Below are 27,823 nucleotides of genomic sequence, written 5' to 3'. Positions count from 1 at the left end.
GTGTCTTTTCCAGTGAGTCAGTTCTTCGCATCATGTAGCCAAAGTATTGAAGTTTCAGCTTCAGCATCAGTACTTCCAATGAATATTCAGGACTGATTTCCTTTAGGATGGACTGGTTGGATCTCCTTGTAGTCCAAGGGACTCTCAAGAGTCTTCTCCAACACCACAGTTGAAAACCTTAATTCTTTGGCACTCAGCTTTCTTTATAGTCCAACTCTCATATCCATACATGACCACTGGAAATATCATAGCTTTGACTAGATGAACCTTTGTTGGCAAAGTAATGTCTCTGCTTTTTAATATGCCGTCTAGGTTAGTCATAGCTTTTCTTCCAAGGAGGAAGCGTCTTTTAATTTCATGGCTGCAATCACCATCTGCAGTGATTTTGGAGCCCCCCAAAATAAAGTCTGACACTGTTTCCATTGTTTCCCCATCTATTTACCATGAAGTGATGGGACTGGACGCAATGATCTTAGTTTTTTGAATGTTGAGCTTTAAGCCAACTTTTTCACTCTCCTCTTTCACTTTCATCAAGAGGCTCTTTAGTTCTTCTTCACTTTCTGCCATAAGGGTGTTGTCATCTGCATATCTGAGGTTATTTGATATTTCTCCCAGCAATCTTGATTCCAGCTTGTGCTTCATCCAGCCCAGTGTTTCTCATGATATACTCTGCATATGAGTTAAATAAGCAGAGTGACAATATACAGCCTTGACATACTCCTTTTGCTATTTGGAACCAGTCTGTTGTTCCATGTCCAATTCTAACTGTTGCTTCCTGACTTGCATACAGGTTCTCAAGAGGCAGGTCAGGTGGTCTGGTATTCCCATCTCTTTCAGAATCTTCCACAGTTAATTGTGATCCACACAGTCAAAGGCTTTGGCATAGTCAATAAAGCAGAAGTAGATGTTTTTCTGGAACTCTCTTGTTTTTTTGATGATCCAGCGGATGTTAGCAATTTGATCTCTGGCTCCTCTGCCTTTTCTAAATCCAGCTCGAACATCTCTAAGTTTATGGTTCACATACTGTTGAAGCCTGCCTTGGAGAATTTTGAGTATTACTTTGCTAGTGTGTGAGATGAGTGCAATCGTGCGATAGTTTGAATACTCTTTGGCATTGCCTTTCTTTTGGATTGGAGTGAAAACTGACCTTTTCCAGTCCTGTGGCCACTGCTGAGTTTTCCAAATTTGCTGGCATATTGAGTGCAGCACTTTCACAGCATCATCTTCTAGGATTTGAAATAGCTCAACTGGAATTCCATCACCTCCACTAGCTTTGTTCGTGGTGATGCTTCCTAAGACTCACTTGACTTCACATTCCAGGATGTCTGGCTCTAGGTGAGTGATCACTCCATCATGGTTATCTGGGTCATGAAGATCTTTTTAGTATAGTTCTTCTGTGTATTCTTGCCGCCTCTTCTTAATATCTTCTGCTTCAGTTAGGTCCATACCATTTCTGTCCTTTATTGTGCCCATCTTTGCATGAAATGTTCACTTGGTATCTAATTTTCTTGAAGAGATCTCTAGTCTTTCCCATTCTATTGTTTCCTCTATTTCTTTGCATTGATCACTGAGGAAGGCTTTCTTATCTCTCCTTGCTATTCTTTGGAACTCTGCATTCAAATGTGTATATCTTTCCTTTTCTCCTTTGCCTTTAGCATCTCTTCTTTTCTCAGCTATTTTTAAGGCCTTCTCAGACAACCATTTTGCCTTTTTGCATTTCTTTTTCTTGGGGGTGGTCTTGATCACTGCCTCCTGTTTGTCATGAATATGGTTTCCCCCACTTTCTTCAATTTAAGTCTGAATTTTGCAATAAGGAGTTCATGATCTGAGCCACACTCAGCTCCCAGTCTTGTTTTTGCTGACTGTATAGAGCTTCTCCATGTTTGGCTGCAGAGAATATAATCAATCTGATTTGCATATTGACCATCTGGTGATATCCATGTGTGGAGTCGTCTCTTCTGTTGTTGGAAGACAGTGTTTTTTATGACCAGTGCATTCTCTTGGCAAAACTTTGTTTGCCTTTGCCCTGCTTCATTTTGTACTCCAAGGCCAAATTTTCTTGTTACTCCAGGTATCTGTTGACTTCCTACTTCTGCATTCCAGTCCCCTATAATGAAATGGACATCTTTTTTGGGTGTTAGTTCTAGAAAGTCTTGTAAGTCTTCATAGAACCATTCAACTTCAGCTTCTTCAACATTACTGGTTAGGGCATAGACTTGGATTGAGTATTGATATTCAATAATGTGCGAACCTATTTTTCCTGTGTTTCCTGCATTGGCAGGTGGATTCTTTACTGTTCAGCCACCAGGGAAGTCCAATGATGATTATACTTTTTAAATAGTTCTTGAATCTTTTCTTTTAAGTAGATTTCTGTTACTGCCTTATTTAGGGTCTTCATCTCCTTCCTTAAAAGAAGATCAGTTTTATTAGGTTTATGAAAAACATCAACCCCTTGTCCACATTGCATTTCCCACTCCCCAGAAACATATTCGTTGTTTTAGCTGTTTTCTAAAAAAGCATTTCTATATCTCTAAAAACTGTGTATGCTATTACTTTGTAGCTTTTCCATTTTAGGCCTTCTATATTGACTTCCCAAAGTGAGAGGTGCGGATTTAACTCTTTTTACCACACCCATTTCTTTCTCTCTATTCATGTGTAATATATTATTAATAAAATATGAATGCAATATACATTTATATATATATATAAATATATATTATAAATTATATATATATATATAAAATTGTGCAATACATACAATATATGTGGGGCTTCCCTGGTGGCTCTAATGGTAAAGAATCTGCCTGAAATGCAGGAGACCCCAGTTTGATTCCTGGATTGGGAAGATCTCCTGGAGAAGGGAATGGCAACCCACGACAGTATTCTTGCCTGGAGAATTCCATGGACAGAGGATCCTGATGGGCTGCAATCCATATGGTCACAAAGAGTCAGACATGACTGAGCAACTAACACCACGTTTCATAATATATATACCACCATGGGTATATGGTGTTTATATATATATCCCCTCCCACCCCCCACCATCCCACCTTTCCAGATGATCACAAAGTACCAGGCTGGGCTCCCTGTGTTATACAGCAACTTCCCACTAGTTACCTGTTTTACACATGATAGTGTATAGACGTAAATGCTAGTTTCTCAATTGATCTTACCCTCTCCTCCTTCCCCCACTGTGTCCACATGTCTGTTCTCTATGTCTCTGTCTATTCCTGGCCTGCAAATAGGTTCATCAGTAGTATTTTTCTAGATTCCACATATATACATTAATATATGATATTTGTTTTTCTAACTTACTTTACTCTGTATAACAGGGTCTAAGTTCATCCACCTCACTACAACTGACTCACATTCATTCCGTTTTATGACTGAGTAATATTCCATTGTGTATATGTACCACATCTTCTTTAACCATTCATCTGTCAATGAACATCTGGGTTGCTTCCACGTCCTAACTGTTGTAAATAGTTCAGCACCACTTTGAATTACCTTTTCCTGCTAATTCCATATCCTTTCTAGGGTTCAGATGTTACAGTTTTCAAAATTTTGTTCTTGTCTCCTTTCTTACATCTTTGTCCTTGTGGTTTTGTGCTTTTATGTTTTTCTTCTTTTTTTTAATCTCCTTACTGCCATTTCACAAGTGTTTTGGAATGCAGCAGCAATAAATGCATATGTTTAAATCTTTAATTAGTCTTTTATTGATCTCATTTTCCCAGTGTTACCCCAATCCAATTCACTTTTACACAACTGCCAGATTGATTTTGATATAATGATACTCTTTGCTAATCATGTCTTCAGTACTTCCCATTGCTCTATATTTTTTATTTGCATAATATACAGAGTACCATGTATAATCTAGCCCCTACCTATTTTTCAGCCTCATCTTTTGATTGCAGCATTACTTTTTTAAATTTAAGTGTAGTTTATTTACAATATTGTGTTAGTTTCAGGAATACAGCATAATGATTCAGGTATCTTTCAGGTTATATTCCATTATAGGTTATTACAAAATGTTCGGTATGGTTTCCTGTGCTATGCAGTAAATCCTCGCTGCTTAACTGTTTTATGTATAGTGGATTGTGTCTGTTAATCTCATACCCATAATTTGTCCCTCCTTTCCTTTTCACTTTGGTAACCATAAGTTTGTTTTCTATGTGTGTGAGTAATATTTATGGTTTTGCAAATACTCAGTATTCGTTTATCCATATTTTTGGATATTCAGTTGATTCTCCCAGCTTACCCCACCCCATCATTGTCTGCCTGGTAATTGCTCCCATGTCAGACCATCTCTTCTATGTAGTCTTCCTTGACTCCTGTTTTTAATAGCTTGTTCTATACACAATAATGTCAACATTTATTGTACACTGTTGTAGTTATTTATTCACATATTTACCTTCATTACTGGAATTTGAGCTTATTGATGATAGAGGTTATATCTTAGTTATTTGTCTATCTTCAGAACTTAGCATTGTCTGAGATGAACTTGAGCTTCCCTGGTAGCTCAGATAGTAAAGCGTCTGCCTGCAGTGCAGGAGACCTGGGTTTGATCCCTGGGTCAGGAAGATCCTCTGAAGAAGGAAATGGCAAGCTATTTCAGTACTCTTGCCTGGAAAATTCCATGGATGGAGGAGCCTGGTAGGCTGCAGTCCATGGGATCGCAAAGAGTCGGACATGACTGAGTAACTTCACTGGTTCACTGGAGGTGAACTTGGGGGCCAGTATATATGTTGTTAATTTATTTATCCCCTGATATTTACACAGCACACTGTACTCAGTCTTTGATGGTAAAAGAGATACAGAGGTAACAGACATGTGTACATGAATATTGTTCCATATTATTAAATAGTCTGCATTTTAATGGTTGTTAAATTTTGCATTATAAGGATACACTATTATTTAACTAGTACCTGTTATTACATATTAGTTAATGTTTCTAGCTTTTTGCTTTTTTAAATTGTGCCTCAGTGAGCCCCAATGTAGGTAAATTTTAGTATATATCCATAGTTATTGGATGTAGATAAAATTCTTAGAAGTTAAAATGCTGAATTAGGAGTAATATTTGTTTTAAAGGCTTTTGACTTATGGTTCTTTCCAAGTAAGTTGACCTAATTATATTTTCACTACCAATTCATTGTTGTTCAGTCACTCCGTCATGTCCTACTCTTTGCGACCCCATGAACTGCAGCATGCCAGGCTTCCCTGTCCTTCACTATCTCCCGGAGTTTGCTCAAACTCATATCCATTGAATCAATTATACCATCCAGCCATCTCATCCTCTGTTGTCCCCTTCTCCTCCTGCCTTCAAACTCTCCCAGCATCAGGGTCTTTTCCAGTGAGTCAGTTCTTCACATCAGGTGGCCAAAGTATTGGAGCTTCAGCTTCAGCATTAGTCCTTCCAGTAAATATTCAGGGTTGATTTCCTTTAGGATTGACTGATTTTGTCTCCTTGCTGTCCAAGGGACTATCTCAATAGTCTTCTCCAGCATCACAGTTCAAAAGCATCAATTCTTTGGTGCTCAGCCTTCTTTATGGTCCAACTCTCACATCCATACAATTCATATAGGTACCCATTTTTCTGCACCTGAAATCATCATCACTACCACCATCATCGTTGTTATCATTCCTTGCTCAAAGTTATAGATGAAAATAATATTTCCCTTGTGTAATTTACATTCCTGTCATTATTAATGAGGTTGAGTCTTTTAAAAATGTTTATAAACAATTTCCTTGGAAACTTCATTTCCTAAGTTGCCTATTTGTGTCTTTTGATCATTTTTTGTCAGATTATTTTTTCCTTTAATACCCCAATTGTTTTTCTAAAAGGAGAATAAGAGGTATACTATAGTAGTGTTTATAAGAATACTTTGCTTCTGTTGATAGTGAATTTAATAGCATCTAATAATATTTATGTGTGTAACTTAAAAGTAATTACAGTAGAAGGCTCTGCTTGTGTTTAATGACCAAATTGCTAATTTTCATAAATTACTATGAAAATCTTGCAATCTTTATCTGAAATATTTGCAAGTAGACTAAGAAAGGTAAAGAAAACGTCTGTCCCTAAACAGAATGGAGCTAGCTGGAAGCAGTTTTACCAGAACCTTTTTGGGGGAAGTCATTTTTAAGAAATATTTTGAACACACAAATATGCAGTCTTAAACAATAGCTGTTTAAAGATATAGGCCTGTGCAAACATCACACCATCCACTTTTAGAACATTTCCATTACCTCAGAAAAGTTCTCTCTAGCTTGTTTGTTGTTAATCCCCATTCCTACTCTGAACCCTAGGCAGCTACTTATTTACTTTCTGTCGTTATTGATTTGCCTTTTCTGGAGAGTTTAATTAAATGGACTCATATTATATGTGGCCTTTTCTATCTGACCTAATGTTTTCCAGGTTCAATTTGTTGTAACATATCGTTGTATTGTATTCCCCTTCACTGCTGTGTAGTATTCCAGTGTATGGACATATCATATCTTGTTTATCCATTCATCAATTGTTTGACGTTTGTGTTTTGTCTTCCAAATATAATTTTAGCTCTTAGGTTTAACCAGTAGTCCACCTTGTTCACAGTTAGAGGTAGGAGTTCTACTTCATTTCCATGTATTATCTGTTGAAGACTATGCTTCCCCCATTGAATTATCTTGGTACGTTTGTTAAAAATGAATTGGCCATAAATATAAGATTTTTTCTGGACTTTTTTTCTGTTCCATTGATCTCTGTGGCTATCCTATAATAATACCATAGTGTCTTGATTACCATTGCTTTGTAATCAGTTTTAAAACTGGTTGATATAATTCCTGCAATTTATTATTCTATTTTGGATTATTTTAGCTGTTTTGGGTCCTTTGTCTTTCCATGTAAATTTTAAAGCTTGTTTATCTCTACAAAAAATAGCCTGCTGGAATTTTCATAGGCATTGCATTGAATTTGTAGATCAAGTTGTGGAGAATTGACATTTTAAATCTATTGAGTCTTTCAGTCCGTGAACATGGAATATCTTTTCATTTTTTTAGATCTTCTTAGTTTCTCTTAGCTGTGATTTATAGTCTTTATTGTACAAGTCTTATAGTTCACTTGCTGTTTATTCCTAAATTTATCTTTAGTTTATTTATTCCTGAGTGTTTTCTTTTTTATGCTATTGTGAATGGAGTTATTTTATTAATTTCAATTTCATATTGTTCAGTACAGTTCCTTTGTAAATAATGGCAAATGGGTATAGGTATAGTGTATTTCCCATCAAATTTCAACTATTACTAGCATTTTACTTCTAGTGTGGCATATAATTAAATATGCCTGCAGCAGTAAAAGAATCTGCCTGCAATACAGGAGGCACAGGAGACTCAGGTTCGATCCCCAGGTTGAAAAGATCCCCTGGAAGAGGAAGCAGCTACCCACTCCAGTGTTCTTGCCTGGGAAACCCCATGGACAGAAGAGCCTGGTGGGCTACAGTCTATAGGATCACAAAGAGTTGGACACCACTGTAGTGGCTTAGCATGCACACATGCAGGGACTAATCACTGATGCATATCATGGGACCATTACTCTGGGCAGTTAAGTGCCTAGGTGCAGTTTTTGCCCTTAAAGAATGACACTTCTGAAAAATATGAAGTATGTTAATACAGAAATAGTCTTGAGAATTCAGTTTGAAAACATGACAAAATATTTATGGTAAGGCTCTCTTAATAATGCTGACTTGTGTTTCTCAACATTTCATTGATTTTTTTAAATGTTTGTAAATTTACTCCTTTGCTTTTAATATATATCAATCAGCAAATTAAGTAGATTGTGCTTATGTTGACACTTCTGGCCTCAAGTTAATGATTTGTTGTAGTGCTCATTTGTGCTTTTATCACATTGAAGAATGTTATTTAGGGGGAAAAATTGCACTCTGCAGTTTGTTATTTCAACAGAAAGGAGATGTTTTTTGCCAGACTGTTTTCCTAGCCTTTCAGTAGACAACCATCATTTAAATCACTTGTTCTTAAAAGATGTGATCTTATAGCACCTGTATGTCATAAGATAAAATGAGGTATTACACTTCAAAAACTCTGTAACATCTGTTCTTTTCCAATTGGCTGAAGAAAATTAAACTATATTGCTCTACACTTTTTAGTTTTTCTCTTGTAAAATTTTTCTTAAATTTTTGGGCCCAGTTATTGCTTATCAGCCAGTGAGCATTAATGAACACTAAAAGAAATGACCACATTTATTTATGCACAGTAATAGAAAAACTTAGATTATCACACTTACTTCAACAGCTTATTTTTATTACTACAGAAAGTTACTGTTTTATATTGTAAAACTAATGGTATTTTGTGTTGCTCTGCTCTGAGCAAATTTAAGGACCACCAAGTTAAATTAATCATTAGAATGAAATAGAAATATGAAGCTACTCAGTGTACTAATTTGCTTATAGGCAGCAAAGATCTACACATTCAATTTCACGGCCATCCTGTATGGCACTTTTAGGCTGTAATGAGTAAAAAGCAGTTAACACTTCTCTTCAGCAAAACATAAATATCAGGATAGACCATATTTCCATGAAAGCTAGGGAGAGAAAATCAAGAACACTCTTCTCCAGTAGTTTCCTACCAGATAGACACATGTTTTTCTCTTCTTTTAATACTTAACACTATTAAAATTGACATGTAAAGTTTTATCAATCATATGTTGAAGGGAGAATTAAGTTATTATGTGCCTGGGATATTTCTACCTCTGAGTAATGCTGTGTGCCTTTTTCCCTTATAGACATGCTGCAGAGGAAGGTAGAAGAGGTAACACAAATTCTAGATCGCCGTTACCAGGAGGAAGAATGCAATGTCAAGATGGCTTTTGATTAAATGACCCTATTTTGAGCATGTTGTTTTTGGATTATACATCACCTTCAAATTTTGATGGTGTTCATTAGAATAGTATTTACAGCTACTATTCCCTCTTTGGTGACAATAAAGTATGCATGTATTTTTTTCCACTGAAATATTGTGCTGTTTGAAAATGATACTGTAGTTTGGCTTTTAGTATTAGCAAATCAAAACTTTATCAGCTCTTCTGTCTAGGCAGCAACCTGTTTGATGTTGACCCTGTGTGTGTAATTCATGGCATACTCTCCCAGATTCCATATCTTACTGCCAGTACACATTGTCCTTTTCACTCCAGCCAGATCATAGAGAAATGTTTGCCAAAAAATAGATGCCAGCCAGTCTTTACTGGGTGCTTGTTAACATTCAGCATATAGTGTTAGTTACTATGAAGTCTCTCTCCTCAAAGGCATTTACTGTCTCCTTTGAGATACAATTAATGCCTTCTGTATGAAAATAGTATAGACAATACAAAAAGCGTGTTATGAATTACAGAAAGTATGCTATAGAAATTCAGGGAAGTAGGACTTCCCTAGTGATCCAATGGCTCAGTCTCTGTACTCCCAATGCAAGGGGCCCAGGTTCAATCCCTGGTCAGGGAACTAGATCCCACATGCTACAGCTAAGTTCACATGCCACAACTAAAGAGTTCACATGCCACAATTGAAAGTCCTTGCATGCCACAAGGGGGGCTCAAGATGGGGAACACATGTACGCCCAGGGCGGATTCATGTCAATGTATGGCAAAACCAATACAGTAATGTAAAGTAATTAGCCTCCAATTAAAATAAATTAATTTTTAAAAAATCATAAATAAATCAGAAAAAAAAGATCCTGTCTGCCTTAACTAAGACCCAGCTCAGTCAAATAAATAAATAAATAAAAATATTAAAAGAATTTCAGAGAAGGGAGGAAAAGTTAGAGTGGATTTAGGGCTTGAATTAGGCTATTTTTAAAGGGTATGGTTCAGGCAGTTTATTTTCAATGTGCAAATAATCTGGCATTTTACTTGATTTTAGCATGTGATTAATACTTGTGGGGTTTGTGTATTTATTTGTTTTTCAAGAAAAAGCCCTGTTCTTAGCTTCTGATTTCTTGTTTCGTGTTTTACCTAAGTCATAAATAAAGGTGATGCGCTGAAAAATAAAATAAACTACTTAAAAAGTTTTTGAGTGACTAGTGCTAGTTACTTGTCATTACTGCGCTGAATTTCTATTGTACTGACTGAACATGACCATCCTGAGGGAGGCATATTATGGAAAGAAAATATTTTTGAAATGAGTATTAGCAATTTACATCACCTTATGAGTAAGCCAATCAATACTTACATGGCCTCTTTTTTTTCCTACCCACACTTCTCAAAGTAGCAGCTTCTAATCAGATAAGTTTTTATTACCTCTCAAAATTATAGAATATGAAAAAAATTCAGAGGCCATTTAATTTTATGGATGATTTCTGTAGGTATACAGCTTTTGAGTATAATCTTGAGTAATCTTTAATGTTTGAGTACAATATTATTACTACTGCACCCTAGATAAAGACATTTTCTGTATTTTTTTGACAATTTAACTCTTGTAGTCTGTGAATACTTTGTTTCACATTCAGTAAAGAGAACATAATATATAGAAGAAAACACTGGGTTTACTCTTGTCCCTGCTTAATTAACTAGACATATACTTTCATTTGGAGAATTATCTTTTGTCTGCAACATAATAGAGTTGGACCATATGAAAGTTTTCCCAACTGGAATAAACTAGTTTCCACTTCTCTCAAGTTTCGTGGTTCCTTTATATCTTTTCACTACCAGTACATGCTTACTATAAAACTTCCTCAGTAACATAAAGAGTCGGACACAACTGAGCTGAACTGAACTGATAGTTTTCCTGTTGACTTTACATTGAGAGGTCTAATATTTTTTTTCCAGGACATAAAAAAGGCAAGTGAATGGCACGTGACTTCTAGATCAGTGCAGTTACACTGTCAGTTTACTGGTGGATCTCTGTACTGTTTGGAGCCTTGGACTAAATCGTCTTGAAGGTTACTTCTGACTGTAGTTCTAACATGTATCTAAAAGACGTGGCTTCCCTGATAGCTCCGTTGGTAAAAGAATCTGCCTGCAGTTCAGGAGACCCTGGTTCGATTCCTGGGTCAGGAAGATTCCCTGGAGAAGGGATAGGCTACCTACTCCAGTATTCTTGGGCTCCCTGGTGGCTCAGCTGGTAAAGAATCCACCTGCAATGTGGGAGACCTGGATTCAATCCCTGGGTTGGAAAGATCCCCTGGAGAAGGGAAAGGCTACCCTACCCACTCCAGTATTCTCGCCTAGAGAATTCCGTGGACTGTATAGTCCATGGGGTCGCAAAGGGTCGGACATGACTGAGTGACTTATACTTTGACTTTTTCACTGACTGTGGTTCTAATGTGTCTAAAAAATGTGACATTGTTGAGCAGACATGAGTTACAAGATCAGAAATAACCTATTCATGCCAGTAATTTTAAGTCTACATTTTTGTTGAGACCCCTCCACTCCTCAACCATTGTTACAGACCAGCTGTATTAGCTGAAGGAGAATTCTTAAATTTGTCATGCTGACACTTTCCCAGTGCTTATCTACTTTTTTTTGTCCTTTGAAAAAGATGCTATATTTGTTCTCTCTATAATGGCATTTATGCTATCTAATTTGGAGAATTTGAAAGACATGCACAATTGTTTACTCTTAATATTAGATGAGTGATGTTCCTCTTCAAGAGAAGATTTTTGGTTCTAGCATCTTTTCATATCTGGAAATTATAATTGCTTCATAATATATTCATCAAAAGTGTGTTGTGAACAAAGCACCTAAAAAGGACAAAGCCTGAAAATATGTCTGTGTTAAGGAGGAACTTCTGGCTTAATTAAACTAACCTTGTTAAATTGTCAGAAAGACAAATGAGGCATATTTTTCAGCTTGTCATAAATTCTTCTGGGGTGAATTTGTGAAATTACCTCATGATATGATCTCTGTGCCCATGAATAACATCTAGAAATCTCAACACTTTTTATATACTGTCCGATAACCTTATGAACTGGGGAGAGGATGCTGTGGGAAATGGAATAATTATTATTCCACAGTTAATAAATTTGGCATAGCTAGAAATAACCCAGTTTTCCTTCTAGTGCAATTTTTTAAGTGTTTGTCCCTTGGTACCTACCACTAAACTGGCTACAATTATACACAGGTACATAGAGCACTTCCTTATGATCTTGCTTTCTAGTAATTCCACCCTGTATATGTCTTTAGCCATTCATTCTCCACTCATCCAACCTAGTGGATTTGTAATGTAATGTGTATCACTTCAGTACCAATAGGATATATGTTTTATTAGAAGTTGCGTACAAGTCTGGTGTGGTGGTCAGTGTAGTATTCCACCCTTTGCCACCTTCCCAGGGGACAGACACACTAGCAACCTTGGTGTATTTTTCCATTTCGTCGTTTATCACTGTGTCAACTGGACAGTTTGGATGAGCAGCAGAATTCATCCCCACCACCAAATAGAATTTACCTGGTGTGGACTATGATATGACCCACACTGTTTTTGCTTAGATTCCAACCCTGTTCTGTGCTAAAGCCACAAAAGGGCATGTTAGAGCTGTATCCATTCACCTGTGTGCTTCAGAAGCACAGTTGTTTGCATATGCCAAGTTTTGCTTGGTGGATCAGACAGCAGTAAAGAATCTGCCTGTAATGCAGGAGACCTGGATTTGATCCCTGGAACAAGAAGATCCCCTGGAGAAGGGAATGGCTACCCACTCCAGTATTCTTACCTGGAGAATCCCATGGATATAGGAGCCTGGCAGGCTACAGTCCATGGGGTCACAAAGAGTTGGACACGACTGAGCGACTAATACATGAGGCCAGGTTTTGGATAACTCTAGTACTTGCCATGACAGTCTCATCTTTTAGAAATTCTCAGGATAGGAAGTATGTCTTCCTTTTCTGCAAGGTATTCTACTGCATATACAAGCAAACACACACAAGATAAGTTGCCAAGTACAGAATTCTGTATTCCTCCACTTGGTTTAGTGTTTACATCATATATAACTGGTATATTTGTCACAGCTGATGAATCTTACTCTTAACTAAAGTGCATAGTTTGTTCATATTTCCTTATTTTTTATTCAGGGCTCTTTTTCTGTTCCAGAATCCCATCCAGGATACCACATTACATTTAGTTATGTCCCTTTGATTCCTTTAGCTGTGACAAGGACTTTTAATGGTTTGGTGACCTCGACAATTTGGAGCTGTAGAGGTCAGATATTTTATAGTCCATGTACTTTGAAATTTACATGTCACTTATGAGTGAGATTAAACGTTTTTCTTTTCATATACTTAAAGACATAGTGGAGAAGGAAATGGCAACCCACTCCAGTATTCTTGCCTGAGAAATCCCACGGAGAGGAGCCTGGCAGGATACAGTCCATAGTGCAAGAATTTGACACGACTTAGCAACTAAACCACCACCACCAAGGATATACGTATTTCCATTTCTAGAAACTAGGAGCCCATTATCTTAACTAGTATGCTCTACCAGTCTCTTGAGTCATCTTAATTATCAGTAAAAATATTCATGAGCTTGAATATGTGTGGTTGTGTGATTCTCAGGAAGTACAATGTCTTGTAAGCCTCTGTTAGAGGTGAACCATTGGTGCTAGTGATGTGGCCACTCTCTGATCACCCTGGCTACACTGCAGAGGGTGGACCAGAGACTCAACTGGAAATAGCAAGTAGGCAGGATGTGGGATAAGAAGTCCTTGAAAGCAGAAGCAAGGTTGATAGGGACACGTTCGAGGAAAATTAGAAGGGCCAGGATCTGGTGATACTGAATGAGACAGTTAAGAAGTCAAAGGCGACTCCTAGGTTTATGAGCTGGATATTTTGGGTGTTATATTTAACCTATACGAGAAATTCAAGAGAAATATTCGGGCAATTCACAATATACCGGTTGCTCAGTACGGGCTTTCGATTTCTAGCTCCGCAAGACTACAATTCCCAGAGTACCGCGCTCCACCACAATCCCCTTCGAGTCGGCCGCGCAGAGTTCTGGGACTTGAAGTCCGCGGCCTATTTTACCCAAGTTAGATCTAGGGGCCAGTGGAAACATGAAGAGGTAAGGGATTGTCTGAGAACAGACGGCGAAGGGTGCTCTGTTCTACCTTTTGACTTTTCAAATGGCTTTTGTTACTTTGGGTTTGGGGTATGTCACGTTCTGGGGATAGGGTTTCGTGTGAGCGGGAAGACAGAGGAGGAGGGAAAAGGGGAGACGGGCTGGACAGGCCTGTAGGGCTAAGTTCAGGAAGGGCCGCCGCCGCCGCTGCGGGTCCCCGTAGCGATGCCCTCCTGGCACAGGCCCCTAGGCAACGGCGCTGGCCCCGGGACAGATGCTGTGGCTCCTTTCTGTTTCAGACCGACCCACTCAGGTAAAAGGTCTTGACCGATTGATGAAACCAGTCTGTGCCCTAGAATCCCGGGCCAGATCCTTCCTGTCCCGCCCGACCTCCTCTCCATCCTCAGAAATGGGCTCAGGGTGGGCGCGTTTATGTGCAGTGTTTGTGTTTATAGCGGACTTTTTCGGGCTCACAGACCGTGTAGTACTTTCAGACCTGAAAGTAAGCAAGTGATACTTTGTGTTCTACAAATTTGGAAGCAAAGTACCAAACCCGTATCCATCTATTGTAAGAAAAGAAAGGCACCGCTGCGAGCAGTTCCCCCTACCGGTTCTGCAGGAAATGGCAGCTTTAACTTGGCTGATCTTTGTTGAAAGCCTGCGCTTGCAATCGATTACTGACGGTACACGAAACCTTTTTTAAGGCTCCTTATCAAATTAGTTTTGTATTCATTTTGCAAGTAGAATAATCACTGGAATATGGCAGTGCATTTTAATTCTTACAGGTATGATGCTCTCCTGCACCGTTAGTTTCTGCATCTTTTTTAAAAAGTAGTTTCTGCTTTTCCCTGCTTCAAAATGCCTTTTAAAAATTGTTTATAATATCTCTCATACATGCAAAATTATGAATATGTACAGGTTAAAGAATAATAATAGAGTCGTCCTCACTACAATAGAATATTATCAGTATCAGAAGTCTGCTTGTGTGCTCCTGAGTGTTTCTCTTCCCTTCCCGAGAGGATCACTATCCAGTATTTTGCCTTAATCATTTCTTTGCTTTTTTCTTTTTAAATAGTTTTGCCACATATGAATTTATATCTAAACAAAATATCGCTAGTGTTATTCCATTTTCAACTCTATATAGACACATATTGTATGAATTTTTCTGGTGCTATTTTCACTCTACATTTCTTTTTGAAATTTATATGTGCTGATGTATTTAGCTAGGATTTATTCATTTCAAAGCCACTTCAAATTTAGCAAGAACTTTCAGAATTCTAAATAATAAGGAAATATTAAGATACTTGAAAGGAATTTTTAAAAACCCTGGGCCTATGGATCTTTTAAAATTTCCCAGAGTTGTTATAAGTCTTTCTAGAGTATGGGAATTTTCCTTATGAGAGATACATCTTCTAGGTCTCATCATAACCCCAATAGTAAAGGGCTAAGAAAGGTATTTAGTATTTATTTTCCTCATCAAGTTAGCTCACTTTGCTTTTTCCTTTTAAAATCTGTTCTTGCACACTTAAATGGTCCTGCTGTTTCTTTATGCTCAGAATTTTTCATTATTTAGCATTACCTAGATATCCACACAGTAGTGCTTAAGCTATAAAATGTTATGATCCCCTTCACCTTTGTTTCTATACTCTCTCCTTTGGTGATCTCCTCTCTCACAGCTCCAGATCCTGACAATACAGATGACTCAAGATTTCCATGCGCAACCTCAGACTCTCATCTATACAACACTTCTTCTCTCTCTCACTTTCCTTCTAGCCAATATCACCTTCTGTCACCCCAGGCTCAGTATGTTTTTGAAGCATTCCTGATACTTCATGCTGGTATTTCAATTGTAATAGTTAGTTGACTCAACATAGCTAAAATAAGAATGACTTCCCTTTCCCAAATCACTTACTCCATCTGGAACTTCCACTTTAGTTCATTGGTCCCATCGCTCAGTTTCACAGCTTGAAATTTGGGGTTATTTTTCACTTCTTCCTTACCCCTATGTTCAAAAGTCCTTTCTCATTTAAGCCTTCCTTTCTATTGTCACTATTAGCACTGCACTTTGAACTTTCATCACATCACGTTTGATAAATTATATAGTTTCCTAACTAGTTCTTCTGGTTTTGTTCTTACTAATCCATAAGGCTTATTACAACCACATTCATTTTCCTAAACCATCACTTATACCATGTCACTTAACTGCCTCATAAATTGCCTTCTAATGTCTGTACATTAAGGTTGAGACCTCTTAGTTGGTGTATTTAAGGCCATTCACAGTCTAACTATCCCTCCAGCATGATCTCCCAAGGTTGCCATACATGAATGCCAGATAAATTAAATTTCTTATTATCCCCCAGAACATACTTCTGTCTCTTCATGCTCTCTCTCCCTGTTCTTTCCTTCATCACACAGAGTCCTTCAAATGCCAGTGTAAGAATTACCTTTCCACAGTCTTCATTTACTACCTTGCCTCCTAGTTATTTCTTCTGTGAACTCTTACTGATTTGGCATATACTTCTTTATATCTTCCTTCTCTTCTTTCTTTCTTTCTCTCTCCTCTCTGTCACTCTCTACCTGTGCTTTTCATTCTCCCTCCCTCCCTCTCTCCTGCTCTGCCCTCACCCCCAGGCACCCGCATACAACACATCCATATCTATTACTTTTCCCTAAATAAAATGCAGGCTTCTTAATGAGAGGGACTGTGTCTTGCATATCTTTGACTCCATCAGTACCCAGCAGAGTGCATTCATTGTGTATAAACAGGTACTTAGTTAATGTTTATGGAATGAATGATAAAGGGCAACAAATAGAGAAGTATCTTTGAACAAATGGGATCACTAATATATAATATATATATATAGCTAAATAATATATTTTGAGATTCAGTGTCTCTTCTACTTTCCATATATATCCTTGTATCTATTCCAGGGTAAATAGCTGTGTCAAGAGTGATGAGCATGTCCTGGAGGAGCTGGAAACAGAAGGGGAGAGGCAGCTGAAAAGCCTCCTTCAGCATCAACTGGACACCTCTGTCTCCATTGAGGAGTAGGTATTGATTTTGCAAAAACAGTATGATAGACCCTCAGCTCCAGGTGACAGATACCTCTTTAAGTCTGGGTGGAAGACTCCTTTCTCACCCCGCCTTTCCTTGGCAGATTTCTACTGATTAGTCACAGTTTTACTTCTGTGTCTCTTCTAGGAAGTCCTCCATATCCCACTCTGTCTAGGCTGAGTACCATTCCTGTATCTTCCTTTAACATTCATAGTATTTATAATCCAGTAGTGTTATTGCCTGCTTACTTGCCTCTCTCCTACAGTTCCTTGCACAAAGCAGAAAGTGTTGTCTTTTTTACTATTAAATCCTCAGTACCTGGCACAATGTCTGATGCATAGTAAGTGCTCAGTAAATAAATATTTGATTCAGTCATTTGTTAGTCCTGGACTACTGGTGGAATTCCATATCATTGTAGTAGTGCTTTAACCTAGAAATAGGATGTAAGAGAGAAATTGCCCCTGAGTTTCATTGTGCCTTCTAATGGCAAGTCCCATTTCTGTGCATTGTGGTAACTTGAAGATGTTCTTACTCTCTTCCTGCTTGTTTTGCAGATGTGTATCTAAGAAAGAGAGCTTTGCTCCTGGTACTATGTATAAGCCCTTTGGGAAGGAAGCAGCTGGGACTATGACTTTGTCCCAGTTCCAGACACTGCATGAGAAGGACCAGGAGACTGCTTCTCTCAGGGAACTGGGGCTTAATGAAACGGAAATCTTGATTTGGAAGAGCCATGTTTCAGGTGAAAAGGTGAGTGGGGCAATTTTTTTTCTAGAGAATAAAAAGGACAATTTCTTCATTTAATACTGACAACCTTTTCATTTTGAGTTCTTACAACACTGAGCTTGTGTCTGAATCTTTGGTTTTTAAGGTAAGGACCTTGGTAAAAGAGAAGCTGCTCCTTGACTTTTTTTTTTTTTAACAAATGGGATTCTATTTTTTTAATTTTATTTGTTTTTGGCTGTACCATGTGGCTTATGGGATCTTAGTTCCACAACCAGGGATTGAACCTGTACCCTCAATAGTAAAAGCACAGAGTCATAACCACTGAACAACCAGGGAATCCCCACTCCTTGACTTCCTAGCTGATATATCTATAAATGACTATTTTGGGGCCCTGATCATTTTCTTTCTTGTTTAAGGCATCAGATTGTCACTTTCAGGGTGTGTCCTCTGTGATATATGCCCTCATTTCTCCAATTTCAGAGGACGAGACTTAGGGCAACCCCTGAAGCAATACAGAACCGTCTTCAAGATATTGAGGAAAGGATCTCAGAGCGTCAGCGCATCCTTTGCCTGCCACAGAGATTTGCAAAGAGCAAACAGCTGACTCGGCGAGAAATGGAAATAGAAAATTCTTTATTTCAGGGAGCTGATCGTCACTCTTTCCTCAAGGCTCTTTATTACCAAGGTATGTGATCACCACTGACTTGATACACTCTTTCACTGGCAGAAAGATTTAACATCAGGGCCTTAACTATGAAGAGTTAGTGGAGGGAGTGGGGGAAAGATGAACTATCGCTACCCTTGAGGAATGTATATATTGTCCCATGAGAAAGACAAATATGTACCTAGTTAGTTGCAGTACACCCTGGAAATTGCTATTGTAGAGATGTGAATAAAATGCTGAGGGGACCTAAGACATAGAGCATCTAAGTCTAGTTGGGTGAGTCAGGAGTTTATGTTTGTACTTGTACCAAGTCTTGATGGATCAACAGGCATTTGTCAGTGAATAGTGGGAAGAGGGCATTATAGATAGTAGGTGAGTAGGAACAAGATTGTGAAAGAACCTGGTGTGTCTAGGGAACAGTGAAAAGTTCATTGTGACAGAATGTGTAGGACATGGTGAGGACTGACAGAAGATGACACTGGAAAAGGTAGGTGAGGCTAGATTGTGAAGGGGCCTGAGGTGGAACTATAAATTAGCACAAAATATACAGATAAATGTGTGTCTTAGCCAGAAAGAGTGGATTTAACAGAGAAGTTGTGCTAGGCACTGTGGAAGGTATGCAGAAGTTTAAGAAATGACTTCTTGACTTTGTGCCGGTTGGAATCTAGTTGGAGAGAGAAGTACACAGCATTTAGTAACAAGGCTAGATACAGTTGTTAAGTGCTGTAGGAGTTCAGAGAAGGGAAAGGTCACTGTGCATTGATGTGACTAAAGACGGCCTCTCAGAGGAGATAAGATTTAAATGTTCTTTTAAAACTACCAAGTCTTCAGGAAGGAGAGGGAGGGGCATTTCACTTGTAGCAGATGTCATGAACTAAGTCATGTTTGGAGGTATTGTGAGAGACAAAGTTAAAAAGATAGCTAAAATTTTTGAACTTTATTTGGCAAGTAATATAGACCTACATGGAGTTAGTTATCCAGTTAGTCATTTTGGGTATAGTTAAGGTCTTTGAACTAGGAGTAACGTGATAAAAGCAGTATCTGAACTTGATGAATCTGGTGACCAGTAAATCAAATACATGAGCGGGAGAACTGGAAGCAGGGAAAACAGTTTAGGAGTAATCACAGTCATTTCTTCAGGAAGAGCTGCACTAGGATGATGGCAAAGAAATTGGAAAGAAAAGAAGGTATGGTTATAAGAGACATCACAAAAGAACAATTGGTAAAACTTGTTGACTGAGAATGAAGGTCAGTGGAGAGGCCTGTGTCAAAGATAACCCAGGTGTTTCAAGGCTGTGTGACTTAACAGTTGACAAAATTAAGAAAGCCTTTATGGGGAAATTTTGAGGAAAAATGATGAGTTTGATTTTAAACATGTTAAATTTGTGAGACTGCAGGGTCATCCAGTGCAGATATTGAGGAGGCTGTTGGAAATGTAGCAGTGAAGCTCCAGGGAGAGGGCAGAACTAGATTCATAGAATCAGGACTCCTCTATGCTTAGACAATAAAGTCAATAGAATGAATGAATGGTTTGTTAGAGACAGAGAGACCACAGACATGAAAGAGCAGTGGTGAAGGAAGGAATGAAGAAACAGCTTTTGTGGAGAGACATTATAGCTTGCTGATCAAGAACATGGGCTATGGAGACAGACTGCTGGGAACATCCTGGCTCCCCCACTTACTATCTAAAGATGTGGGGCAAGTTACCATACTGTGCTTGATTTCCTTCAAGAGAATATTAATAGTAGCTATATTGTAGGATTGTTAGGATTAAGAGAGGTAATACATGTAAATCACTTAAAGCAGTACCTGGTATTTGGGGTGGGTGGGTAGTGTATGAATCTGTTCTGTTTCCTATCTTTGAAACTCCTTGCTTTACACCTTCACAGCATACCACAAAAAGACAAGTGCAGACAAGTACATGACCTCAATGAAGAGGAAGATAAAATTAGGCACAAAAGGCAAGTCGAGAGTTTTCTTACAGTGTTAGATTGAGGAATGTAACTTAGGGTCCCAGACTCCTAAGTTGAGTTCTTATTTAATTTCATATTCAGTATATGACAATGTTTATAGGACATGATCCACAGGGAGCATATTATCCTGATACAGAATATTAAAGAGAGGAGTTAGAAGTTTAAAGCTTTAACATTTAGTGTTGTTGATCTTTTTCTCTATACCTTTTAAGTTATTGTACCAGACATAAAATGACCTTAATGTCTTTTTGATCCTATTTCATAATCCTGAATATTTTTAATCAGTGAAGTATAACTATTGATGATGATATAGTAGCTAATATTTTACTTTATTTTTTAAATGAACTTACAATAAAATTGCCTGTTTATTTTGGGGGAGGAGGTGTGTGTACAATTCTGTGAATTGTAAATCATGTTAATCACATAGATTCATGTAACCACCACCACAATCAGGATAAAGAACAACTCCATCACCCTCAAACTCCTTCATACTGTCCATTGAAGTCACTCCCAATTCCACCCATAACCTCTGGCAATCAATCACTGATCTATTCTCCATCACTGTGATTTTGTCTTTTAGAGAATGTCATACAAATAGAATCATACAAAATGTAATCTTTTGAGAGTGACTTCTTTCATGCAGTGTAGTGCCTTTGAGATTCATCCAAGTCGTGTGTATCAATAGTTCATTTTTGCTGAGTAAAGCATTCCATTGTATGAATGTTCCAAAGTTTGTCTATCCACTCACCCATTCAAGTGCATTTGGGCTGTTTCCAGGTTATGGTGATTATAAATAATACTGATATGAATATTCTTGTACAGGCTTTTGTGTGAACATAAAATTTTTATTTCTCTAAGGTAAATATCTAGGAGTGGGATTACTGGGTCATATGGTAAGTGTTTGTTTAACTTTATAAGAAATTGCCAAACCATTTTCAAGAGTGGCTGAACCATTTTGCATTTTCACCAGCAATGTATGAGAGTTCCAATTGCTCTACATCTTTGTCAGCATTTGGTATTGTTGGTATTTGTTTTAGTTATTCTAATAGCTGTGAAGTGGTTTCTCATTGTAGCTTTAATTTGCATTTCCTTAGTGGCTAATGATATTAAACATCTTTCATATGCTTATGTGCCATCCTTATATCCTATTTGCTGAAGTGTCTGTTCAACTCTTTTGCTGTTTTTCATTTAGTTGTTTATTTTTTCCTGTTGACTTTTGAGAGTTCTTTATATAGTCAAAACACAATTCTCTGTTGGATATATGATTTACAAATATTTTATCCCAGTGTGCAGCTTGTCTTTTCATTCTCTTAACAGTGTCTTCTGCAGAGCAAACTTTCTTTTATTGTGGTAAAATATACCTAACATAAAATCGATCATTCTAACTATTTTTTAAGTGTACAGTTCTGTGGCATTAAGTATATTCACACTGTTCTGCAGCCATCATCGCCATCCATCTCCAGAACTTGTTCATCTTCCCAAACTGAAACTCTGTACCCATTAAACACTAACTCCCCATTCTCCCCGTGCCTTATCTTCTACAAACCACCATTCTGCTCTCTCTCTCTATGGATTTGAATATTCTAGGTACCTCATGTAAACAGAATCATACAGTTTTTGTCTTTTTGTGTCTGGCTTATTTCACTTAGCATCCATATTGTAGCATGTTATCAGGATTTCCTCCCATTTTACGGTTAAATAATATTTTATTGTATGTATCTACTACATTTTGTTAATCTATTCATCTGTCGATAGACACTTATGTAGTTTCTGTCTTTTGGCTATTGTGAATAATGCTGCTATGAACCTGGATGTACAACAGTCTGTTCCAGTCCCTGCTTTCATTCTTTTGAATATGTTAAGTGGAATTGCTGGATTATATGGTAATCCATATAAAGATTAAACATAAAAGATTAAACAATCTTTTGAGGAACCACCATACTGTTTGCCATAGAGACTATACCATTTTAAATTCATACCAGCAATGTACAAGGATGTCTTTTGCTTGTATTTAAATGGGTTGTTGGTTGTTAAGTTGCAGTTCTTTATGTATTCTGGATATTACTCCCTTTTCAGATATATGATTTGCAAATATTTTCTCCTATTCTATGGGTTGCCTTCTTATTCTGTCAATAGTATCCTTTGATGCACAAAAGTTTTTATTTTTGATAAAGTCCAGTTTGTCTATTTTTTTGTTCCCTGTGCTTTTGTTGTTATATCCAGTAAATCTTGCCAAGTCTAATGTCATAAACCGTTTTTCCTATGTTATCTTCAAAAAGTTTTATAATTTTGGCTCTTATGTTTAGGTCTTTGATCCATTTTGAGTTAACTTCATATATAAGGGATCCAACTTCATTTTTTGCATGTTTGATATCCAGCTTTTCCAGTACTACTTGTTGAAATGACTGCCTTTCCTCATTGAATGGTCTTGGCACACTCTCTGAAATCATTTGAGTGTAAATGAAAGAGTATATTTCCAGACTCCCCATTCTATTCCATTGGTATATATGTCTGTCTTTATGTTAGTACCACACTTTTTAAACTACTGTAGATCTGTAGTAAACTTTGAAATCAGAAAGTATGAGGCCTCCAATTTTGCTCTTCTTTTTCAAAATTGTTTTCATTGTTTGAGTCCCTTGAGATTCCATATGAATTTTAGGATAGATTTTTCTATTTCCTTTTTTTCTGGCCATGCCTCATGGTTTGTGGGATCTTAGTTCCCTTACCAGGGATCGAACCCAGGCCCACTGCAGTGAAAGCACTGAGTCTTTAACCACTGGACTACCAGGAAATTCCCAGATTTTTCTCTTTCTGCAGAAAACATCATTGAGATTTTGATAGTATTGCTTTGAATTTGTATATCATTTTGGGTGGTACTGACAACAATACTAAATCTTCAATCCATGAACACAGAATGTCTTTGTATTTATTCATGTCTTTCGGCAAACGTTTGTAGTTTTCAGTATGCAAATTTTTTGCTTCAGAGCAAATATTTTAAATTTTTATACAATCCAGTTTATCCATTTTTTCTTTTATGGATTGTGCTTTTTTATATCTAAAAACACTAGATTTTATGAAAAGGGGTTTATTTCTTTATTTTCTTCTAACAGTTTTATAATTGTATATCTTACATTTAAGTCTATGATCCACTTTGACTTAATGTTTATATAAGGTGTAAGGTTTATGTTAAGGTTCACTTTTTTGCTTATGAAAATCTGATTATCCAGTACTAATTGTTGAAAAGAGTATTCTTTCTCCATTAACTTGCTTTTGCATTTTTGTCAGAAATCTATTGGCCATTATTTGTCTTAATAATTAACATCATAGTTAATGGTGAAAGATTGAAATCGTCCTTCCAATACCAAGAATAAGACAAGGATGTCCACTCTCGCCACTTCTGTTTACAGTGAAATGAAATTAGAAATCAATAATAGATGGACATTTAGGAAATTTACTAATATGTGGAAATTATTTAACACTCTACCAGATAACCAAGGATCAAAAAGAAGTTGCAAGGGACGTTAGAAAATACTTTGAGATGAATGAAAACAAAATATACAAAGACTTCAGGAATGCAATAGAAGAGGTACTCAAGGGGCTATTTAAAGCTATAAATGCCCATATTAATAAAGAGGAAAAACTTCAAATTTATAACCAAAACTTCCACCTCAAGAAACTACAAAAATTTGTCCAAACCCATTGGATATATGGTACCAAGAGTAAATGGTAAACTATAGACTTGGAGTAATTATGTTGTGTCAGTGTAGGCTCCTCAGTTGTAACAAATGTCCCACTCTGGTGGGAGGTAATGAAGGAGACTAAGCATGCGTGGGGTCAGGGGAATAGGTGGGAAATCCCTATATCTTCCCCTCAATTTTGCTATGAAGCTACAGCTGCTGCTGCTGCTGCTGCTGCTAAGTCACTTCAGTCGTGTCCGACTCTGTGTGACCCCATAGACAGAAGCCCACCAGGCTCCCCCAGCCCTTTGATTCTCCAGACAAGAACACTGGAGTGGGTTGCCATTTCCTTCTCCAATGTGTGAAAGTGAAGTCGCTCAGTCGTGTCTGACCCTCTAAGAAAATTGAAGTTTAATGAAAAAAGCTACAAAAAGAAGGCAAATAAACCCATATCTAGCTTAAGGAAAGAAATAAAGATTAGAGCAAAAATAAATGAAAAATAAATAAAAAATAGAGAAAATCAAGAAAGCCAAAAGTCGGCTCAATGGAAAGAACAACAGAATTCATAGTCCTTTAGCTAGACTTACCGAGGAGAAAAGGGAGACTCAAATTTCTTGTACTCTGCTTTACTTTCTTTGTTGCATCGAGTATCTTTTTCTATCCTTTTACTTTCAACTTTTTAAAAAACCAAAGTGTCTCTTGTAGACAGCAAATAGTTATTTAGATAATGGTTTTTTTAAATCCCTGCTTCCAATTATGTAGAGTGTTAATTTATATTTAATGCATTTAAGTGGAGTCTGTTGATAAGGTAGGTTCTGCATCTGCCATTTTGCTATTTATTTTTATATGTCTGTATCTTTTTGTTCCTCTATTACTTCATTTATTCCTTCATGTTAAATAAGCTTTTACAGTGTGTCATCTTAATTAACTTGTTGCTTCTTTTACTATTTTTTTTTTATTCTTTTAGTAATTTGCCCTGGGGATTATAATTAACACCTTAGCTTGAACAATTTTGTTTGTATTAGTGCCAACTTAATTTCAATAGTGTTCAAAAACTTCATTCTTATTTACCTCTGTTATGTCCTTCCTCCTTTGTACTATTATTGTCATACAAATGACATCTTTCTAGATTTTAAGCCTATCAACAGAGTTTTATAATTATTGCTTCATGTGGTTATCTTTTAAGTCAGATGGAACAGCAACCAAAAAAATTACAGGGATAAAAACGTTTATACTGTCTTTAATGTTTACCTATGTAGTCAACTTTACTAGTGTCCTTTCTTTGGGTAAATTTGAGTTACTATTTAGTGTCCATTTATTTCAGTCTAAAAGACTCCCTGTAGTTTTTCTTATAGGGTAGATCATTTTGTAGTGAACTCTTTATCTTGGGATGTTTTCATTTCTCCTTTAGTTTTACATTATAGTTTTTTGCTGGACATTGAATTTTTGGTTGGAAGTCTTCTTTTAACAGATCAAATGTATCATCTCAACTGCCTTTTGGCCCCTTCTAGTTTCTATTGAGAAGTCAACTATTAATCTCAGGACCCGTTGTCCATGGTGAGCCTCTTCTTACTGCTTTCAAGATCTGTTCTTCATCTTCTACTTTTGACAGTTTGACTACTTATCTAAGTGTCTCTTTGGACAGACTCCACATAAGTATCTTTGAATTCATCCTACTTGGAGTCTATTGAAGTTCCATGATGTATGGATTAGTGTTTTTCATCAATTTGGGGAAGCTTTCAACCATTAACTCTTCAGATATTCTTTTTGTTTCTTCTTCTGAGAGTCCATTATGCACGTGTTGGTATGCTTGCTTGTCTCCCATAGGTTCCCAAGGCTCCGTTGTCTTTTTCTTCATTCTTTTTTTCTTTCTGCTTCTCAAATTTAGTAAGCTTCCTCAAATTATGTAGTTGACATATCTTCAGGTTTGCTGATTCTTCTGTCAATTCACATCTCCTGTTGAGCCCCTCTAGTGTATTTTTCATCTCAGTTATTATACTGCTTGAAAATGTCTATTTGACTCTTTATTTCTATCTTTATTTTTATTCTCTGTTTGGTAAGATATTCTGAAACATTCTTTAGGTCTTCATACGTGGTTTCCTTTTTTTGAATAACTTATAATAATGATTTAAAGTTTTTTTCTGAGAAGCCCAATGTGCTTCCTCAGGAGAGTTTCTATCAACTGTTTCTTTTTTCCTGTGTATGGATCATACTTTCTTGGTTTTAATGCGGGGGGTGTTTTGTTTTGTTTTGTTTTCAATGCCTTTGTCATCTCAGGCTGCTATAACAAGTACCAAACTGGATAACTTATAAACAACAGAGATGTATTTCTCACAGTTCTAGAGGCTGGAAATCTAGGATCAGGGTTCCAGCATGGTCTAGTTCCAATAAGAACCCTCTTATGGATTTCAGACTGCTGAATTCTTACTGGATCCTCACCTGGTAGAGAGCAGAGAGAGGAAGCAAGCTCTCTAATGACTCTTAGAAGGGCAATAATCCCGTACATGAGGGCTCCACTTTTAGGACCTTATCTAATCCTAATTACTACTCAAGCATCCCCACTTCCTATTACTATCATATTGAAGGGTGGGGATTCAACATATGAATTCGGGGTGGGACACAAATATTCAGTCCCTTACAGTCTTATAATTTTATTGTTGAAAATTAGACATTTAAAATAATATTATGTGACAACTCTGAAAAGTCAATCAACCCCTCCCCACCCAGGGTTTGTTGGTTGCTATTTGTTTGTTTAGTGACGTTCCTGGACCAATTCTGTCAATTTTTATTTCTTTGTCGTGGGAAGTCACTGAAGTCTCTGTCTAGTTAGCATAGTGAGCAACTAATGATTGGAGAGAATTTTTCTTAAATGTCTTAAATCAAAAAGTATACGCGCCTTTATCAAGGGGCTCTGTGTGTGTGTGTGTTAGGTTACTCTTTCAATGCTCAGGGAAGCAGTTTGCAACACTATCTTAGACTTTACTTCCTGCTTATGCTGAGCCTCACGATCAGTTAGAAGTGAGAGATTAGTGACTTCTGAGACCCTCACTTTCCTTGGCATATACTTACACATGCACATGTATCTCACTGTGACTTTGATTTGCATTTCCCTGATGATTAGTGATGGTGAGCACCTTTTCATGTACCTATACAAATGTTGGCCATTTGTATGTCTGCTGTGGAGAAATGTCTATTCAAATACTTTGTCCATTTTTTAATCAGGTTTTATTTTTATGCCATTGAATTGTAGGTATTTCCTTTACGGTTTGGATATTAACCCCTTAACAGATATGTAGTTTGCAAATACAGTTGACTCTTGAACAACATAGGGGTTGGGGGCACTGACACTCCAAGCAGTCAAAAATCCATGTATAACTTTATAATCAGCATTCTATATCCATGTTTTCATATCTATAGATTAAATCAACCACTGATCTTATAGTACTATAGTATATATTTACTGCAAAAAAAAAAAAATTTGCATTAAGTGGACCTGTACAGTTCAAACTGGTATTGTTCAAGAGTCTACTGTATATTCTCCCATTCTATAACTTTCCTTTTTACTCTATTCTTTCTTTTGCTATGATAAAGCTTTTTAGTTTGATGTAGTCCCACTTCTGTATTTTTGCTTTCATTGCCTGTGTTTTGGAGGTTATAGCCAATAACATTGCCAACGTTTATACTAATGTCAAGAGGCTTTCTCCCTATGT

At 37.1% G+C, this 27,823-nt stretch overlaps 2 protein-coding genes across 6 annotated transcripts in view; both read left to right on the top strand.

The window, feature by feature from the left end:
• Positions 1-10,014, top strand: part of NUP62CL (nucleoporin 62 C-terminal like) — an 86,596-nt gene extending 76,582 nt beyond the window's left edge. Inside the window, exon 10 of the mRNA XM_055437637.2 lies at positions 8,768-10,014. Coding sequence (XP_055293612.2) covers positions 8,768-8,859 — 92 coding nt within the window. The 3' untranslated portion in view covers positions 8,860-10,014. The remainder of the gene's footprint in view (positions 1-8,767) is intronic.
• A 3,963-nt stretch (positions 10,015-13,977) lies between these two features.
• The window catches only part of RBM41 (RNA binding motif protein 41), a 67,648-nt gene continuing 53,802 nt past the window's right edge, over positions 13,978-27,823 (top strand). For 2 of the 5 annotated variants that reach the window (XM_088834193.1, XM_088834191.1), the window contains exons 1-5: positions 14,107-14,334; positions 16,953-17,069; positions 17,631-17,823; positions 18,280-18,484; positions 20,353-20,424. In XM_088834193.1, the coding sequence (XP_088690319.1) occupies positions 14,114-14,334; positions 16,953-17,069; positions 17,631-17,823; positions 18,280-18,484; positions 20,353-20,424 (808 nt within the window). In that variant the 5' untranslated portion in view covers positions 14,107-14,113. Of the gene's footprint in view, positions 14,025-14,106; positions 14,335-16,952; positions 17,070-17,630; positions 17,824-18,279; positions 18,485-20,352; positions 20,425-27,823 lie in introns of those variants that run through there. The other 3 variants (XM_088834194.1, XM_088834192.1, XM_055438197.2) reach the window with 2 other exon arrangements.

The sequence above is a fragment of the Moschus berezovskii genome, chromosome X, assembly GCF_049115385.1.
Source record: "Moschus berezovskii isolate FMDL1 chromosome X, NW_MosBer_1.0, whole genome shotgun sequence".
Lineage (NCBI taxonomy): Eukaryota > Metazoa > Chordata > Mammalia > Artiodactyla > Moschidae > Moschus > Moschus berezovskii.
Note: the sequence above shows the minus strand (reverse complement) of the source record. Positions and strands in the feature narration are given on the sequence as shown.